The 16,989-nt window shown below is 43.5% G+C and overlaps 1 protein-coding gene across 2 annotated transcripts in view; it reads right to left on the bottom strand.

The window, feature by feature from the left end:
* Positions 1-16,989, bottom strand: part of FRMD4B (FERM domain containing 4B) — a 358,740-nt gene that overhangs the window by 187,155 nt on the left and 154,596 nt on the right. Inside the window, exon 1 of one of the 2 annotated variants that reach the window (XM_005222659.5) lies at positions 7,363-7,667. The exons of the other annotated variant lie outside the window; for it this stretch is intronic. Coding sequence (XP_005222716.1) covers positions 7,363-7,524 — 162 coding nt within the window. The 5' untranslated portion in view covers positions 7,525-7,667. Of the gene's footprint in view, positions 1-7,362; positions 7,668-16,989 lie in introns of those variants that run through there. 2 annotated transcript variants of the gene reach the window in all.

Here is a 16,989-nt window from a genome sequence, read left to right as displayed (position 1 = left end):
TATGTGTTGCTACTATAAACTAACTCCATGGTTGCACAATTCATTCAACAGAGCATAAGAGCCAGTTGGGAGACTGCCATGTTTTAAAGCTCGATTCTTCATCCTTCACATCAATTCAATCCCTTTACTTTACTTCCTTCCCACTGGCCCTGCCACAGTTCAGGTTTTGACCCTAGCACCTGTCGGGCAGATATTTGCATAATATGCTGTGTGATGAGCTGCCCAGACTTATTCCATCAGCTGCCTAGAGATTTTTGAGCTGTCATCTCAGATTTTATTTAAGGAATTAAAGAGAGAAGTCTACTTCAAGAACATACCACTGACTCAAGGGCAGCCCATCTCCAATGATGGGGTGATGAAGGTGGGGTGGGGACACCCAGACCTCTTGTTCCAACTGGAGATAACTTTTAGGTTCAGAGCCACCGGTGAGGTCAGCTGGAGTCTTTGTAAGCCTGAACTGTAACCCAGTTTCTCTCTCTGTTCAATCCTACTTCTTTCTATTCTCTCTACAGTAGAGATCCTCAGAGCACTCTCTAGTAAACTTCCTGCTTGTTAATCTGTTTCAGAGTCTGCTTCTTAAGGAACCAAATCTGCACCAACATTCATGCTGTTCAGTGGAAGGACTGGTTTCCCTGGACCTTGTGGTCGAGTGAGTGATGTGACCAATGACTTGAAACAAGTGACATGAGTTACTTAGAGACCAAGCACTGAATTGCCAGTGCAAAGCCCTGAAGAGCTCTTCACTCTCTATTATGGCAACTGGCAATGTTCAGGAACATTCTGTGAACCTGAGTGACAATGATGAGCAGAGCTTCCAGGCAACCTGCAATTGGACAGGTAGTCTGAACTGAAAATAAACTTTTATTTCTTTAAGCCATTAGGATGTTGGGACTGTTTGTTGCCATAGTAAAACCTACCCTATTCTGAGCAACACACATACATCATTGCAACAGCCTCCTAAGGTCCCCTCCTTTCCTGCTCCACTATGCCCCCACCCTTTGCATCTATCAGCCTCACTCCTGCCAGGGACAGTTCTAACTTAACCCGTCTCCTGCCCTCAAGGTTCTGAAGAAAAACATCAAATCCTAATCTTAAAATAAAAGACCATTCAAATTTGGATGTTATCCCCAATAAAACCCTGTCTCTGACTTTGTCTCTCTCTCTCTTTCCTCGTGCATGTGTGCTAAGTTGCTTCAGTTGTGTCCAACTCTTTGCAACTCTATGGACTGTAGCTCACCAGGCTCCTCTGTCCATGGGATTCTCCAGGCAAGAATACTGGAGGCGGTTGCCATGCCCTCCTCCAGAGGATCTTCCCGACTCAGGGATCGAACCCGCGCCTCTTATGTCTCCTGTATTGGTAGGTGGGCTCTTTATCACTAGTGCCACCTGGGAAGCCCCTCTTTCCTCATCAACCTTAAAAACTCGTTATAACCATCCCCCTACCCTAGAGCTTGTTTCCCCACTGAAACGGCCTGAAATGCCTGCCCATCTGCCTTTCTCCACCTAACTCCAACTTGTCCTTTCAACTTCAGCTGGAGAATCACTTCCTGTAGGAAGTCTCCTTGGCTTCCATTATCCCTCCCCGTTGGCTTTACTCCTGTCTGATTAAAACTCCCTAAGCACTTGAAGGACCCAGGTAAAACCCTTCCACAGAGTTTCATTTTCTTAAATGTCTCCCCTACTTGACAATAGACTCCTTGAACACAGGAGACAATCTACTTGACTTTGTCTTACTAACACCTCGGCACAGGAACTGGGACATAGTAAGCACCTGATAATTATTGTAGGTATGAATATATGGACAAACGAATGACTCAATCTGTAACTCCAACCATGTTCTACAGTGAAGGACCTAGCAAAGGCAGACTGAACACTGATCCTGCATATTTGCTTATTAATTTCCTAGAGACTAGGTTTTTTATGAGAAAATTCTTCCATATTCCTTCAAGTTCTATTTCTCTATGATTAAATTCTAAACTTTTCTTCCTCCAGCATTCTCTGCCCAATATATTGTTTTTTCTAGTCTGAGGATTGGCAAACTTTCTCCATTTTAAAAAACCTAATAGTAAATATTTTCAGCTTTGTGGCTGATACATTCTTTGTATCAACTATTCAACTGGAACTAGTTGAGTTACAACAATTTGGTTCTGCCATTGTTTTTCAAAGAAGCCATGGACAACATGTAAATGAATGAGTAGGGCTGTGGCACCCACTCCAGTACTCTTGCCTGGAAAATCCCATGGATGCAGGAACCTGGTAGGCTGCAGTCCATGGGGTCGCAAGAGTCGGACACGACTGAGTGACTTCACTTTCACTTTTCACTTTCCTGCATTGGAGAAGGAAATGGCAACCCACTCCAGTGTTCTTGCCTGGAGAATCCCAGGGATGGGGGAACCTGGTGGCTGCCGTCTATGGGGTCGCACAGAGTTGGACACGACTGCAGTGACTTAGCAGCAAGCCAATAAAATTTTATTTACAAAAACAGGAGGCAGGCCAGTCTTCCCCTGTGGGTTGTAATTTGTCAGCCCCACTTCTGCCCTCTGTAATTCCGGGGGCTCTGGAGAGTGGAAGGTGGGGCCAAGCAAAGGATGTATGGTTTGAAATGTACACAGGTCACTGAAAGCTCAATGAACGACTGCCATTTGGAGACTTGGTCTTCCATAACCAATATGGCGGGATGCAAAGTTCAGGTGTTAGTGATTTATGGGTCATCAGAATCTTGGAATATAAAGAGATTATCTCTTCAGAGACCCTATCGCTAGCTGCCTGCGACCTCCTAGATTTTTGTACGGGCCATCAAAAAATGTGGATCTACTGTGTGGAATACAAGCCCAGATACCTAAGGTCTACCCTACATTGGCTGTGTGGGAGATTCCATAGTCTCTCTTACTGAACATTTTTGCATATAAAGATGGAAATTCAGTTTCCAGAGAATCAGTCTCACTTATAAAAACAATAATTAAAACCCTAAGCAATCCTTTATCAGATACCTTCTTTGGGTCTGGTATTCAGTTCTTTATGTACCTGACAGCTAACGTTTATTTATGTCCTTGTGCCACTCAAGGCATTCAGTGTTACACACATTATCTCATGAATTTTTTACACTATCCAGAATGCCAAGGCTTCAGTTCTCCTCTCTTACTCAGGAGGAAATGGGGCTCAGAGAGAAAAAGCAATCCACTCAAGGTCAGATTTGCTCAAGTTGGAGCCCACAGCCTCTGCCGTGATCTGGCATGCCTGCTGCCCATCACTGCCAGCTGTCTGCCCCAGGGGGCTAACCCAGTCTGTTACGGTCACTGAAGTACCCTAGATTCTGTCCAAAGTGCCTCCTCCTGGAGGCAAATGACTCCTTTCAGGGTTTGCAAGAAATTCTACCTTTGAGACGTTGGAGATGAAAGGAAAATATATCCCAAGTAACAAACTGAGGGCTTTGTTAGAACACGTCACACTTAATAAAAAGCAGAGAGTGTTGATCCTTTTTCAACGACACTCTCCCATCATTTTCCGCCTCAACTGTTTGTTAAGCCTAATTAATTGTGATACCGCAACCCATCTGGGCAAGATAAAACAAGAGAGATATATCAGCTTTTAATACTCAGCCCTAAATGGAAGAGTGAATGTCCCATGTCTGCTATGTCGACCAAATTCAAATCTTTACTCATCAAGCAAGTCTTTGTTAAAAGGCAGCCTTGGTGCAGCCTCAGTCTGCTTTTTATTTAGTTGCATGACTACAGAAATGCCTTATAGCTAGTATCTTTATTATTCATGGTTTCTGGCAAATTAAGTCTCTAGCCTCTCCAATATCTAGAAGTGGAGGAAGTATTCAATTCCAAAGAAATTATGCCTTCCCGGCTGTGCTGGCCAGGCAATGATGTGGTTGCCAAGTTCCTTACGAATAGGTAGAGATCTTATTTCACTTATAGTATATGAATAAACAAAACACCCCCCGGGGACTGCCAGGTATTTCGTGTAATGGATCTCTCCTGCCCCACCCTCACTCTCCAGTGACTGAATCCTCAATTTTCTTACAAACAAGACTACTGAGACTAGAAGCAAGTGTTTAACCAACACTTAAAAAAAAAAGAAAAAATGGGTTCAATAAAATATGTAACCCTACGGTGTTTTAAGTTCACATGCCAGAAACATGAGTAGCACAGTAGAGCATTCCCCTATGAGTTTTAGAATGTATAATTATGGGAGAGCAATACAGGTATTCTAATGATGGGCCTCCTACCCCCGTAACTTGAATACATTACTGTCGCAAGATACTTACAAATATATTTGTGCATCCGTGTTTGTACTTATCTTGAAAAATAATCATTTTATTTAAAGAGCTCTAGATTTGAGATTCTGGTAATGCAGTGGACACTGACTCATCCCTCCACTCCCCCCGACACTGTCTGGTAGCTTTGTCATCTGGCTGGGGCCAACTTCACTCTTGGCTTCAGAAATGATGCGGCCACCCCAGTGGCCTAAGCCAACCGATGAAATTTAGGGTTTCTCAACCTTCTTGTTCATTATCACTCCCTTAAGGAGCCTTTGAAGATATTTATGTTGTTCGCTAGTCACCTCACCCCCCAAATTCCACAAGTAGACTGTATATCTGTTCATGTATTGTATGTATATCTATGCTTTATACACAAAGATTAAGTTGGTTTTTTTTTTGCCTCCCTCTCATCCCTAGAAAATGATTTTGGCCTGTTGGGGGCCATATCATTCCCTTTGAGAATGCAGGAATTATGTTTCCACTCCCTGTGCCAATCAGTGCACGGCAGTAGGGGTGAGAACAGACCCTAAACTGACTCGTCATAGTGCAAATTGGGAAATTATTTTTTGATAGTTGATGCCTTTGAGAAATCCTCTTTCTTTCTAAATGGGTTGATATGTAGGCCTACGTCCTGGAACTACTTTGGCTATCTGCTATCACGAGGAGGAAACCAAATAACATACAGCCATTGCATGAACAAGATAAGGCTGAAAGAATCATGGAGGACAACCAGAGTGCCCTGATCAAGCCATACCTGAAGTTTATCCTACTCCTAGATTTTTCAGTTGTGTCAAAAGTCCCTACTGTTTGTTCTGCAGGTTACTTTGAGTTCATTTTCGTATTGCAATAAAAATAGCCCAACTGGTAGAGCAGATAACATTTACTGAATATGTCCTAAAAACTCTCAGCACTGTCAATTAAGTCTTGCATCAACCTCTAGAGTTTGTACTATTATATTTCCCATTTTATAAACAATGAAACAAGAGTAGTAAAATTAAATAACTTACTCATGACCATACATAGGTGGAGGCAGCGTTCGCTCCTGTGTCTACTTAACTTGGAGTAAAAGGTATTAACCAGTCTATTTTATGGCCACTCAGGTCTATAGAATTTATATTTCTTGTTCAAATTTGAAAGACATTAAAGGAAACTTCTTTGCTAACAACTATGTTGTACAATTTAAAAATCTATAGTTCTCTCAAGTTTTAAAATATTTTAAAATTATTTCCAAAGACATGAACTTTGATTACTTAAGGCTCAATACTTGTAAAACAGCATCGCCGACTCAATAGACATGAATTTGAACAAACTCTGAGAGAGTGAAGGACAGGGAAGCCTAGTGCGCTGCAATCTGTGGGGTTGCAAAGAGTCGGACACGACAGAGCAACTGAACAGCAACAAAGATGGTCATCATTATTTTAGGTGTTTCTCCTTATCATTACGAGAGGGTACTGGCTCCGTCACGATCCATTTTATAGAAGAGAAAACCTATAGTTCAGTAGGTTCAAGTTGCAGTTCTGCTTAAAAGTAATTACGGATCAACCTTATAAAGAACGTGTGGAGTCTCAGGCTTCTGAAACTGTCATTTTTGAATGGCTCACTACCAGGAGAAGAGGTAAGCTGTGAGTCCCTGGAGTCTTTGGGAGAGGGGCACAAGGGTTGCATGGTTAACCAGAGTACCTGTGCTCTCCTTTTGAAACTTTCTCACATGTTAAAAAGTGAAAACATAACTGGATCAGGGTCACTTCTCCTGCAGACCAAACTGAACAATGATTTCCCCAAAGAGAAAAAGGCTGAGAGGCAGACACACCTCTGACTCCAAAGAGCCAGGTGATCTGTGTCATGTGACCAGATGGGCTGTCTCCACAGCTCCATAATCCTCTCAAACTGCCACACGCTGCCCTGGTTCTCAACCTGGCTTCTGGAGTCTTTCAAAATGCGAGACATCTCAGGCACGTTATTCAAAGCAGAGTCAGGAAAGCACAAACCTTTCCCACAGTTTAACAAGGATGCCGTGGATGTCAGGGACGACAAGGCCACGCCAGTTCCCACAGTTGGATCCCAGGTGCTGGTCTTTGTCATTTTGCCTGACTGATGGAAGAAAATGGCTTATCAACACTAGCAGCTTGATCAGATATGGCACTCAATAGAATGACATATGAATTAGAGCCACACTGAGAACATGGTCAGAGTAGGGAGAATCCAGGATCTGCAACAAAGCTGATTCTTCATCGCAGGAAAGAAAACGTGGTGCTATACTTTAAACTCCAGGTAGAAGCTTCCTAAATGCAATGTCGATTAAAAAAACACCTCAATGATATTAACAGCCAAAGCACAGGACTTCTAAATCCACAAATGACTGTTTTTAAACAATGAAGGGAAGCTACAGCCCCAGAGAGACTGAACAAAGTTGCAGCATTTTTTGCCTGCAGGACGGGACCTAGCAGAGAAATAAAGAGGCTGTGTTGTGTGACAGGGAGTAAATCCAAACGTTAGCATTCCAACGCTCAGCCAGGCCACCACACCCCTCCCCAGCCCGTCATCCTCCTGCAAAAGCGTGCACAATTTGCTGTCCTTCCTTCCAAAAGCCAGCAGACACAGAATCAGCTTTTCCTGGCGCTGCCTTGCAAGCTGAGGCTGCCTGATGGAAAGGCAAAATCAAAGGGAAGAGTGTGAATCCATAAACTAGTGTGAAATCCTTGTTCCCTGAAATGCCTACCTTCACCCCCAATGAAATGAAAAGGAAGGAATCATGTGAATGTCAAAGTTGCTCCCTGAAGAGGCTCTGCTGCAAAGCTACAGCTTTCTGAGCTAAGTGCCCTGCCGGAACACCATCACTCTGTAACAGATGTCTGCAAAAGCAAAGGTAATTCACTGAGGGTGCCCCTTACACATTGGGGGAAATTCTCAAGCTTTGTCAGGCAGCAGTTACCTACAGTGGCTCAGCTTTTGACCCAAGAGTCGAGCAGTCGGCTAGGAGTTGAAAAAGAAAGCGGTGGAGGGAGAGGGACAATAAAATCATACAGGTGGAACCGGTTTCCCAGGAGCGCCAGGCATCCCGCTAGGGCCCTCGGGCGCCGCGCGCCACGGCTTACCTGGTACACTTCCCGCAGCCCGCACCACGTCCGCAGCACCTGGTGGCAAGCCCGCAGCCTCTCTGTGTACCATCTCCGCAGCGTGGACACGGTCAAGTTCCACACGAAGCGGCTGCCGCTGAACAGCAGGTCCTCCACTCCGCACATGAACACTGAAGCCATGCCTTCTCCTTCCCGCTGAACCCGGGGGTGCCCTGGGGGCTCCCGCAGCTGCAGCCCAACGAGCCCGATTGCAGCGGCCCGGCCTCCTGGGCTCCGGACGCCGGCTTCTGCGGGCCGCCGGAGGTCAAGCCTTCCCCCAAACTGGTCTTTCACGGTGCGTCCCGGCCAGGCTCGGGCGGCATGCCCCGGGATTGGGCGCCCGCCAGCCAACGGCTGCGGCGGGCACACAGAAGCCCAGTGTCCACCCCGCCCGCTTGCTGGCAGCGCCGAGAGAGCTGCGCTAAGCTCCGCCAGGCGAGCCCTCGGTGCTCCCGGGGCGCGGGAAGCCCGGACCAGCGAGGACTCCCCCTGGCGCTCCCCGAGTGCGCTGGGCAGCGGGGGGAGTGGAGCGACTCTTTGCAGGCAAACAGGAGAGCTGCATCTCAGCGCACTGGGCTCGCACGTCCTGCACACACCACACACACGCGCGTACACACACCAGTCCCAATCTCCGAATCCGCTTTGGGGAGCACCTTACTTTACACTACAGGGTTTTTGCTTGGCATCTGCCTGCACTGATAAATATCTCCCGGCAGCCAGAGATGCAGGAGGGGAAAAAAAAAATTCTCCGAAGCATCCCTTTGGACCCCACTCCCGAGGGAACAGCCCTGAACGTTTCCTTGGTTGTGCTGAAGCCACAATGTGAAGATACCAGTCTCAGAGCAACAGTGTGCTCCTGATTGCAGAACCTGCCTTTGCTCCTAACTCGAGGGGTCTCAGAGGAAATAACCTGCCTATTGCCAGCCAGAGAGCAGACTCCCTCTACCCTGGTATTGTGCTAATTCCAAGGCAGCAGTCAGCTCATGAGAAACACAAAGACCGTTCTTAGTCTCTAGCTAATAGTTCTTTGCTGGGAAATAGAAGCACACAAGAGAATCCTTGGTTTGGTTCTGGAAGATTCAGCTTCTGCACAGGTGTAGCAGCCAATGCTAGCACAAACCTGCACAGGCAGATAGTTTATTTCCACTCATAAGCAAAGAAAGCTGTTCCACCACTCATGAACTCACCAGATAATGAATGTTTTTGTTTTTTTTTAAGTTCTCCCCCAGGAAATTGATAGTCCCAAAGGCATTTGGAAAAAGGAGCCCAAGGAGTCCCACATACCACTAGTCTCTATTTTCCTCTGAAATATGTGCAGATTTCAGTCCCAAACAATAGTATAACATTGCTCACAGCAACAGGACCACAGCAAATTTCAGGGTGGTGGTTTTTCCTGAATCCATCCTTAGGACAATCGTCTGTATTTTACCGGCGTTTAACACCTGGGGTGTTATCTTTGCTATTAAGTGGCAGAAAGGTAAAGGTGCCAAAGCCTTTCTCGTGAACTAGTTCAGAAGGCTTCAGAACAGACTATCGACAAGTCAAATCAGCTTTATTTCAGGTTTCAAATGTGCCTTGGGAATCTTAATTCAGGCAAAACTCAACCAGTCGAACACAAAAAAGTTGTCCTCAAAGTGCCTGGTTTTCAACGTGATCATAATTGGGGAACTTTTAAAGGATGTTTCTTTTCTTACCTTTTACTATGTGTTATTGCTAATAAAATTGCCTAAGAGTTTTTGTTGAAATAGTTAAGAGGACATTTGCCCTGATGCAAGATTTGCACACCTTTCTTTACAGTTAAGTCTGCTCTATGTGTTCCCTAGCATTAGCATTTTGATGATATTTTCCAAGATAATGGTCACAGTGTTTACACAGAAAATACTAGGTCCCGCTGAGTCAAAAGACAATGAACCAAGTATAGTTTGAAAATGAAATGTCATCCTTCTAACGGAAAACTACTGAACTTCAAAATGAGCCTATGAGTATAAGTAGATGATGGTGGTACGTTTTTATTTTTTTAAACAATGCAGTGTGACTGTGTTCTCGGAAATGGGCAGCCAAGGGAATACCAGAATAAAACCTACAACAGGTCAATTATCTCTGTCTCATGACACCATGCTCTCAGAAGAGATGCTCTAGATACACCGTGGCAATTATCTACCTGTGCATTGGCCTGTCAGTAGTCAATTCCAACCTCAGTGATTTGCATTCAAGGTTTTCAAAGTCAGTTCCTAAACTATTTTCTAGACAATGGGGTGTGGTAGTACAGGGGTTCTCATAGTGTAGTCCCTGAACTGGTAGCATCAACATCACCTGGGAACTAGATGCAAGTTCTTGGGCCCCCTCCAGAATCAGAGTGTGGTCAGGGAATCTGAGGTCTCACTTGGCTTCTGGGGGATTCTGACTCTCACTGAAGATGGACTAGCACTATTGCAGGGCATGGCAGTTAGGAGCTAAGTCTCCAAAGAGACTTAAATCCTTGCTCCTGAAGACCTGTGGCATCCTGCACAACTTCCTTAAAGTCACAAAGCCTCAGTGTCCTCATCTATAAAACAGGGATAATATTGCAATCTACTACATACCATTTTGGAAAAGAGTAAGTAAAACACACTGGGTTTCCCTGGTGGCTCTGTGGTAAAGAACATCCGTGCCGAAGCAAGAGACGTAGGTTCGATCCCTGGGTCAGGAAGATCCCCTGGAGAAGAGAATGGCAACCTACTCCAATATTCTTGCTGGGAAATCCCATAGTCAGAGGAGCCTAGTGGGCTACAGTCCATGAGGTCACCAAGTAACAGATGTGACTTAGCGACTGAGCATGAACACAGATGAAATGTGCTATGACTGGCAAAAAATAAGCGCCCAAAGAAAAAAGAAATGGTCACCACCACCAAAATTAGGAATTGTTTCATTTTTTGGTACTTAGATAAAATGAAAAAAAGTGAAAGTTGTTCAGTCATGTCCGACTCTTTGTGACCCCATGGACTATATATAGTCCGTGGAATTCTCTAGGCCAGAATACTGGAGTAGGTAGCCTTTCCCTTCTCCAGGGATCAAATCCAGGTTTCCCCATCACAGGCAGATTCTTTACCAGCTGAGCCACAAGGGAAGCCCAAGAATATTGGAGTGGGTAGCCTATCCCTTCCAGCAGATCTTCCCACCCCAGGAATTGAACCGGGGTCTCCTGCATTGCAGGCGGATTCTTTACCAACTGAGCTATCAGGGAAGCCCCTTAGAAAAAATAGTACTTGTAAAACATGTTTAAAAAAATTTCTCTACTGATTATCTACATCTGGTTTCCAGTATCTTTCTGTGTGTTGGAGATTAAAGTTGGCGGTCACTTGGTTTTGGAGAGTGCTGGTCTTTAACCTCCAAGTTCCCTCAAAAGCTCTTTGAAGCTGGATCTTCCCCATCACACAGCCAACCTTTCCTGGGGAACTGGAGAAGCAGTAGATACTCCAAGCTGGACGCAAGAGAAGAAAAGGCATTTTGTACCCACCAATATAAACACTGATGCTGCTTCTTATCCAAACAGCTTTCTTCTGCAGAAGGAGAAGTTCAAAGCTCTAGGTAAAGACCACTTTGAGAGGGAATGAACAGTAAGTTCTTCACACCAGGGGCTGACAGTGGGTGGCAACTGAATCCAGGTGTGGAGCAGGGGAGAAAAGAATGATCCATGTGTGGCATCCTTCTGAAAATGGACAAATCATGCCGGACAAACCAGCTCCCAGACACACACCCTTGAAGCTGGTCTAAAATTTCCTGGGGAAAGGGAGCTAAATCAAGCTGACTTCAAAATTATCTTGCCTTTTTTTTTTTTTTTTTTAATTTAAGAAGAGGACCTTTTCCCCCCCTCTCTAGCAAAAGAGTTCCTTGCAACACACTGTAATTTCCTGCAGTTCTCTCCGGAGGCTTAAAAAGATGCTTCAGGTGACAGCATGGCTCATACTCCTGGGAGCTCTGCTGCAGACGTAAAAGAGAAATTGTCATTATCCCTGAGGCTCCTGTAGGTTCTCCTTTGAGCAATCAGCAGGAAGAAGAGCACAGTGCCAGGAGGCCAGCACAAAATGCCAAGCCCTGTCTCTGGAAAGAGATAAGCAGTTCTATCACAGTGGCTTCCAGAGGTCCCCTCTGCCCATCAAAGAGACAGAGTCCATTGCACGCTGGTGGATATTTTTAAACTTTCGTCTCTCCACAGCTGAAAAGCCAGTGAGGCTGAATTCTGACAGACCATGTCTGACACAGGGCTTGAGGGGGATGAAAACACGGTCTGGTTCACTGGCTCTCAATTAGGAGCAATTTTGCAAACCCGCCTACAATGTCTGAAGGCATTTTGGGGGATGCTACCAGCCTCTAGTGGGTAGAGGTCAGAGATGTTGCTCAACATCCTACAATGCCCAGGGCAGCCCCCAAAACAGACAGCTCTCCTGCCCAAAACATCAATGATGTGGACACCAAGGAACCTTGGTCGAGTTCAACCCACACCCTGCTCTTCCTCCTCTCACAGGACTTGTTGGGGGAAACATTCTTCCCTCTTGCTGTTTTCTCCCAAAAAGCAGATTGGAGATGTAACAATCCCTCTATAAAGGTTTTCATACGCTCACAAAGAGCTGTAATGTACTCAAAGCCCATTGAGAAGAAACCGGAATGCCATTTCCTATCATTTTCACATAGCCCTTTAAAAAATATTTATCATAAAAATGAGGCATAGTCATTTTAATCATAAGCTATTTATCTTTTGGCATTTTAATTTTTGGCTTTATCATTCCACTTAAATCGCAGGCTCCTTAGTAGCACTGAGGACTTTCTTTGGCACAGGACAAAAACAATCCCCCCTACATCGATCCCAAAGTGGAATGCTGATTCCTCCAGTGGGCCTTGAGTTGCTACAAAGTCTGTCAACACACAAAGAATGAGAAAACTGCCCTTTGTCGTTCCCCTTTTCTCTATTGGACTGTAAACCTTTTGAGGAGTCTCCACAGGTGAGTGGAGGTGGGTGGCTGAGTGGCCCTCCTTGTGCAGGAGTGTATCCACGCACTGGAAAACATTTGGTGACCTTAGGCTCTGCTCACTGCACACCAGTAGTGTCCCCAGTCATGATGCCATCAACAACAAAAAGCACCTCCACACACTTCCAATGACTCCAGGTGGGGTGGTAGCCACGCCCATTCAGAAACCACTGCTGGAAGCTGGGCAAGGGCCTTATTCATACTTGTTTCCCTGGTGGCTGGCACATAACGGGCAATCAATCAATGGTTATTGGACTGACAGATGAAAGACTGTTTGTCTCAAGAGTGAATATAGAAAGAAGTTCATCCATTCCCAAAATACACACTCTTGTTCATTAAAAAAAATTACGTATTGAGTTTGCACTACATGTCAGTCGGGGAACTGAGTGCTTAGAACGCACGAGGACAAAACAGAGACGATTTCTGTCTAACAGGGTCTTAGAGAAGGGTGAGAAAGGCAGACATCTGAAGAAGTTATACACAGGAAGCAGGCAGCGCCAAACAGTTACAATAGAGACACATGATGAAGGATGTCGGGGACAGAGGGAGGGCCAGGGAATGCCTCCCTGAGGACATGTTGCTGCAGCTGAGAACTGGAGGCTGAGGAGGGGAGAGCTTGGTGACGAGGGAGGGGACACAAATATCCGGCCAAGGTGGAATGAGCTGTTAAGAACAAGGGCTCTATGGCAAGAGGGATCCTGGATTTGAGGGATGGGAGGGGAAAGGGTTAGAGAGGTTGCTTGAGAAGTAGAAGAGCAGCAAAGTCCAGCTGAGATGTGGCTGCAGAGTTCCAGAGGTGAGAGAAGAAAGGGCTTAACCAGGATCACAGGAATGTCAACATAATGACGTCTACAGGTCCCCCAGATTGGGCCTTACCTATACGGTGAGAGTTTGACGGGCCAAGGTGCCCTTTCCAATGCAAGCACCTCTTGTGGCCTGTGGGAGGGCTGTCCAACTGTGCAGAGGCAGGCTCCCTGGTCAGGGGGTCAGGATGCCCTGCCTCCTACATCTCGCCCCAGGGAGGAGGCAGGAGGACTGGTAGGATACCAGTTCTGCTCCATTTCCCCTTGAGCCCCCTGACTCCTCTCTCGCTTTCTCTCCTCCTTCCCTTGGGCTGAGAGAGCAAGGAACATCCTTCAGTCTTGGCCTGAAGCAGGAGGAGGTGGACGGAACATGCAGAGACCTGGAGGGGTGGGTACCAGCCATTATCACCATTGCTGAAGACTGACCAGTAGGCTGGTTAAGTTCTGCAGCTGGCTTTAGGACTCTGAACCACTTTCTGGAACCGTAAAGGGCTAGAACCACTGCAAACTAAACAATATCCAGGAGCAAGGTATTTATCCAGATCTATATTCCTTTCTTTGGCAAACTCATTCCACTCATAGAAGGAAAAAAAAAAGAAAAACTTTCTTAGCTTTCCTCAATAACCTCACCCGTTATTTTATTAAATCAAATTATCCTGCTCAAAGGGAAGAGGAGGTATGCTATCTTCACTGGATGAAAAGTACAAAAAAAGAAGCAACACATTAGACCCTGCATTGTGTCCATTTTTCTCTAGTTAATCCACTAAACAGACACTGAAGTTTTGCCAAGTCAAGTTTTAGAAGTCACTGCTGCAGATGGGAAAGCACTAGAAGGGATGAAGGTTTCAAGAAAGTCCACGTAGATCAGAGGGAAAGGGCCAACCTTCTTTTCTGTTTTTTATAACTTTTTCTATTTATATATGTTTTAAGCACTTTCAAATGCTTTTTCTCTTTTTTGGCATTTTATTTTTAAAAGAATTTTAATTTCTAAACATTTTTATTGGGTTATAGTCGATTTACAGTGTTCTGTTAGTCTCTGCTGTACAGCAAAATGAATCAATTATATGTGTACACAAAGCCACTCTTCTTAAGAATCGTTTCCCATATAGGTCATTACAGAGTACTGAGTAGAACTCCCTGTGCTATACAGTAGGTCCTTATCAGTTATCTATTTTATATATAGCAGCACATATATGGGCTGACCTTCTTCTTGAAAGAAGAAAAAATATCAATCTTGTGACTTACCTCCCACCCCCATAATTTGTCACCTTCTATTTATACTTAATTTACATGCACACCAATGACAAAAATAAAATAGAAATACATTGGTCTATATAGCACCCTTTTCTAAATAAATAAAGGCAGCTCTGTACATAGCATCAGTTAATTCGCATAATATTCTCCCAAGGTCAAATGGAGAAAGATATTGCTGTCCCCAATTTATGGATAAAGAAACCAAGGCACAGAAGAGCTGGGTGATTTGCTGAAGATCTGTGGAGAAAGCATTTAATAGCATCTTCAATGGCACAGCTGATTTTTCAGTCCTACTTTAATTGAGAAATAAAAGGATTTTTTAAATTTACAAGTTATCATTTGTTTTGGCCTAATACTAAAATGTATAGGGTACGGAGGGCTCCAGGACTTATTTATTACCCAGGAACTTAATATAACAAAATGTCCACCTTTCGGGTTTACTCAATTTAAATAAGAATAAAACAATGATAAGAAGAAAACCAAAATCTGTAATGAAAAGTAACTGAATTTTTTATTCGCGATAAGAGAATGGTTACCAAAAACACAGTGACCTTCACTGCTATAAAATAAATGGTATAAGAAAAACAGAAGAATAAATGAAAAATCTTGACTTTCCAAAGATTAACTGTACTACCTATGTACAGACAATTGTAGTAAAATGAAAAACAGAAATCAGCCAAGATGAATGGCCTTAAAAGTAGTAAAAACTCTCAAAGCCAGGTATATCTGGCTAGCAAACACATACGGGCAACAGGTTATAAAAACAGATCATTTTCCCATTATTACTAAAAACTACAGAATGGTTTGGCAGGATTATTGCAAAGAATTTCAACTATTTGGCCCTTAAGCAGTAAGAGCTAAATAAAAGCAAAGTCAAGCATTAAAAAAAAAAAAAGACATAAAAGTATTTCTTGTGCGTTGCTATCCTAAAATTAACTTGACGTCGGTAATAGCGACATACTGCTTTCAACTATAAAATGAATTGTGTACAAGAAGATAAAGAGGCCAAAAGCAGCATGCTACATGGCTCAAGGATTATGAATATTTTATAAAGTTGAGACAGCAGTTGTGTATTCTTTAGACCAAGATTTCAGAGAGCTCCAGACAGTAAGTATTTGAGAGGAATGAAGAGACGAACTACATGATCTGGTCTTGAATCAACAACAGAGGAAGAAAATGGGTTTTATTTCTCAAGTACCTAGCACAGAAGGGATTTAAGGTAGACCTCCTTACCCTAAAAGACCCGTTATTATGTTTCAGTCTGGTGGACTTATGGATAATTTTGGCTTATTCTTTATATGCTTATGTATTTTGGCAAATAATGTTGGTCATCTATCTATTAGCCATTTACTCCCTTTTGAGAGTCTCTAATTTTGTGAGATGGAAGGATTTTCTTGGATGAAGCGACTGGTCTAAAAGAAGGCATGACACCCAGTTTAGGCAATATGATATAGAGCAAATCTTTCTAAAGGACTCTAGAAAAGATTTCCCTCTTTGAAGAACTGGAACAACACAAGAATTTTTTTCAGCACATTTCCTGATTCCTGCTTGGGATACTGTTGTATGAAGACACAGTGCTTTGAGCTGTAACAGTCATCTTGTTACCAAGAGGATGTATTAACAGCAAAGACAGTAGAAAAGTGGGTGGAAAAGGCCCAGGTCCTTGATGACACAGCTTACATATCAGACAAACTCAGGAGCAGCCTATTTTCAGATGACTTGTAACGAGATGTAAACAGTGAATGATCATATATAGCTCAAGCTGCTTTTAGCTGGGTGTTCTGTTACTTTCAATAGATCACATTTCAAAACTCACTACAAAGCTACAGTAATCCAGACAGTGTGGTACTAGCATAAGGGTAGACATACAGATCAATGAAACAGAATCAAGAGTCCAGAAATAAACCCTCACATTTATAGTCAACTGATTTTTGACAAAAGTGCCAGTGTAATCCTATGGGAAACACAGTCTTTTTAAAAGTGATGCTGGGACACCTAGAATGAACCTGAACTCCTACCTCACACCATTAATAAAAATTAACTCAACATTGACCACAGAACTAAAAGTCAGAGCTAAATCTATAAAATTCTTAGAAGAAAACAGAATATTTATATATTTATGATACTGAGTTTGGCAGTAGTTTCTTAGATATGCCATAAAAAGCAAAAGTAACAAAAATAGATAAACTGGTTTCATCAAAATGAAAAACTTTTGTGCTTCAAAAAATGCTATGAAAAAAATGAAAAGACAAGCCATCAACTGGGAAAAAATATTTATAAATCTTATATCTAATTAGGAACTTACATACCAAATATATAATGAAATATACTCAATCATAAAAAGACAAGTAGCCCAATGAAAAAGTGGGCAAATGATTTAAAGATACATTTCTTTAAAGCAGATATATGAATGCCTAGTAAGCACATGAAGAAGCACTCAACACCATTAATCATTTGGGAATCAAAAATCAAAACCACAGTGATATACCACTTCATACCTATTACAAGGGTGATGATCAAAAAATGCACAGTAACAAGTGTTG

Source organism: Bos taurus, chromosome 22 (assembly GCF_002263795.3).
Source record: "Bos taurus isolate L1 Dominette 01449 registration number 42190680 breed Hereford chromosome 22, ARS-UCD2.0, whole genome shotgun sequence".
Taxonomy (NCBI): domain Eukaryota; kingdom Metazoa; phylum Chordata; class Mammalia; order Artiodactyla; family Bovidae; genus Bos; species Bos taurus.
This window is presented reverse-complemented; position numbering and strand designations above follow the sequence as displayed.